General features: G+C 36.3%; 1 protein-coding gene across 1 annotated transcript in view; it reads right to left on the bottom strand.

Annotated features, from left to right (window-relative positions):
• Positions 1-2546, bottom strand: part of LOC105270862 (myrosinase 1) — a gene marked incomplete in the record, with an annotated part of 4037 nt that extends 1491 nt beyond the window's left edge. Inside the window, 7 exon segments of the mRNA XM_011312082.1 lie at positions 6-531; positions 615-853; positions 946-1090; positions 1270-1600; positions 1667-2009; positions 2068-2311; positions 2444-2546. Coding sequence (XP_011310384.1) covers positions 303-531; positions 615-853; positions 946-1090; positions 1270-1600; positions 1667-2009; positions 2068-2311; positions 2444-2487 — 1575 coding nt within the window.
• Positions 2547-3140: the final 594 nt, after the last annotated feature.

The following is a 3140-nucleotide window of genomic DNA, read 5'->3' as shown; positions in this document are numbered from 1 at the left end:
CTACGTTCAAAAATAATTTCATCATCATTCGATTAAAGTTTTATCTCTCCTTGAGTCTGTGTTTAAATAAAGAATCGAATATAATGAATTATTTAAATCGCTTTCAATTTTAATCATCGAAATCATCAATACTGCACCTTTTAATTAATAATAATTACATAAAATCCACACATAATTCATTTCATCAATTCTCCTCTCCCAAAAAACATAAAAAATCGGAGAAAATCACATTAAAACAATTCACACAATTAACTAATTAATCAATTAATTTCATTTTTCAATGATTGCCGAGTATTTCAGTCTCAAAACGCGTACATCATCAAGACCATCGAGACCACCAGAATTTCAAATTGAACACTGTATTTTCGATGCGACGAATTACTATTATCTTCATTTGTAATCGAAGATGACGTACTATTAAACGGTATTAATTTCCGGGACTTGATGACATCATTTAGCCAATAACTGGAAAGTTTCGGTGTTCTTTTTCGATTGGGATCGTTGAAGTCCACATGGACAAGCCCAAATGGTCTGCAAATACAAAATAATCTTTCAAAAAATGAATATGAATCAATATAATTCGATTACGATATCTCAGAGATCTTCATACTCACGTAAATCCAGAGTACCACTCAAGATTATCAAACAAACTCCATATAGTGTACGCTCTGACGTCACATCCGTCTCGAATGGCCAACAACATTTCCCTCATAAAAGAATACAAATACGAAATCCTCTTGAAATCATTGTACTCCGCCTTCTCCGCCATTCCATTCTCCAAAATATAAACCGGTGGATTATTGTACTCATCTCGAATTTTTCTCAGAACAGCCCCAATCCCTTCAGGAACAATCTAATGTACATCGATTAATCGATTAATTAATAATTTATCAAGAAATATATTATCGAAATCGAGAGATCGATAAATCGAGACGGTGTACTCACAGAAAAACCGGACATCGTGAATTTCCAGTGGGAATTGTAACTCTTGTTGAGACCGGAATCGTCGAACCATCGTCCACCGATTTTTGGCAGTGGCTCGACCATGTGCGTCAGGTAATGGTTCAAGCCCAGATAGTCAGCTGATCCCCTGAAATAAACAACAAATAATAATAACAAATTAAATAACAATCCGCTGTAGGAGAACTTCAAAAGATCGGAATCAATTCGTAAATCGAAACATTTAATATGATATTGTGGTGTGGGATTCTCTTTGGAAAAATAGTCGACCCAATTAAATCGGAATTAATTAATTACACCTGCTCTTACTTAATGTACTCGATCCATACTGGAGAAAATTGTGGTAATCTCGACTGTGTCAGACCCTCGGCTCTGCTATTCTCTGCTATTCTCTTCTTCATGACTTCCGGGTAATCTCCACTCTTCGAGAATATCGGATGCATTATCCATCCGGTCTCGAAGTTGAATGCGATTTTAGAGCTTTCAGAGTCATTAGCGATTTTTGGAATGTGATGGGAGCCATGGACTATCAGTCCAACCTGTCCTCCTTGGCTCGATCGAAATTCATTATTGTAAATGTGATAAGCACGTGCATGAGCCTTCAGCAAATTATGTACACATTTATAACGAATGGTGTACGCTGCACAAAAACAGAGAATTACGAAATATTATAATGTTAATGAATTATTAATTGTAAATGACATACCCGTGTTGAGTTCAGTGGCCTTTATGTAGAATGTTTCTTCGCAATAAATATTCAACTCGTTGATTGTCGTCCAGAATTTGACCCTGGGCCCCAGCTCTTTGAAGAGTACTCTCGCGTAATCCGCGAAATATTCAACGATCGACTCGTCAGTCCATCCACCGGTTTTTTCAAACAACGACTGCACGTCGTCGAAATGAAATATCGTGACGAACGGAGTAATTCCATTGGCAAGCAGTTCGTCAATCAAATTTTTGTAATACTGAATACCGTCTTTGCTAATTTTATCGGGGGATCCAGTCGGCAGAACTCGTGACCAACTTATGGAAAATCGGTAATGATTCAGCTGTGGAATAAAATATCGTTCTAGTTTCGTGGAGTATCGGTACTTCATCAATACTCACCCCCATATTTTTTATTATTTGCACATCCTCTTTGTATCTGTGATAGCTGTCAACTGCTACATCTCCAGTATCTCCACCACCGTAATACGATGCATTCGTATGAATCCGCCGATCCCATGTGCTCTCCGATTTATCACTCACGTTCCAGGCACCTTCTATTTGATAAGCAGATGTTGCTGCTCCTATTGATAACCCTTTTGGAATTTCGATGAAATTACCTGATGCTATTATTCCTAGGAAATCTCTGAAAAAATAATCAATTGTTTATTATTCTAATCGAAGGAATGCCGATTGCGAATAATTATGTACCGATTTAATCGATCTTGTTTCGTTGGCTCGTTCGATTCTTTCGGTTCATTAATATTCATTATTTTACCTGGAGATGCACAAGACTTGGAAAGCTGTGAAGAAAGTCCGCATCCTGATTGCAGCTTCAACTCACTTCTTGCTTCAACAATTATTCCCACGGGTGACATCCTTTTATTCGTAACTCGGTCACGATAAGTATCATCTGTTATCAGTTCCTTGTGATTAACGGATGAGCAGTTACGGATATCCGTGAATTACCGCTGTGCAAACTGCAGAGGAAGACTGCCAAATAAATAATTGCATTTTGAAATTTTATTAAGTCTGTTAAAAAAAATTGATACAATTACACTCAGACCATTATTTTTTATTGGAGAATTAATGGTGGATGCTCCTTTTAGTTGTTAATAATTAATCGAAGAGGTTTAGAATGGAATACCATTTTATTTTTATCCGTCAGGAAATAAAATTCAATGGCAAAAATTTGTGACACGTGCAATTGTCGACTGTATCACAAAAGACCGGTTAATCTCTTAGTCTCTGTGTGTTAATCCAAACGACGATTTAATGTCTTTAATATTTTATTTAATACCAGCACACGCATATATTTTATCACTCGAGGTGAACGTAATTTGCAGTTAAAATTCGCGAAATCCTCTCGCTGGATTACAAATTAAATAAGGAAATTTGCGATAATCTCTTTTGACATATTGCTAATACAGAAATGATCGACGATTTTTATTCTAGGTCAAATTGTAAAAAAAAAA

This window comes from Fopius arisanus, unplaced genomic scaffold, assembly GCF_000806365.1.
Source record: "Fopius arisanus strain USDA-PBARC FA_bdor unplaced genomic scaffold, ASM80636v1 scaffold00096, whole genome shotgun sequence".
Taxonomy (NCBI): Eukaryota; Metazoa; Arthropoda; class Insecta; order Hymenoptera; family Braconidae; genus Fopius; species Fopius arisanus.
This window is presented reverse-complemented; position numbering and strand designations above follow the sequence as displayed.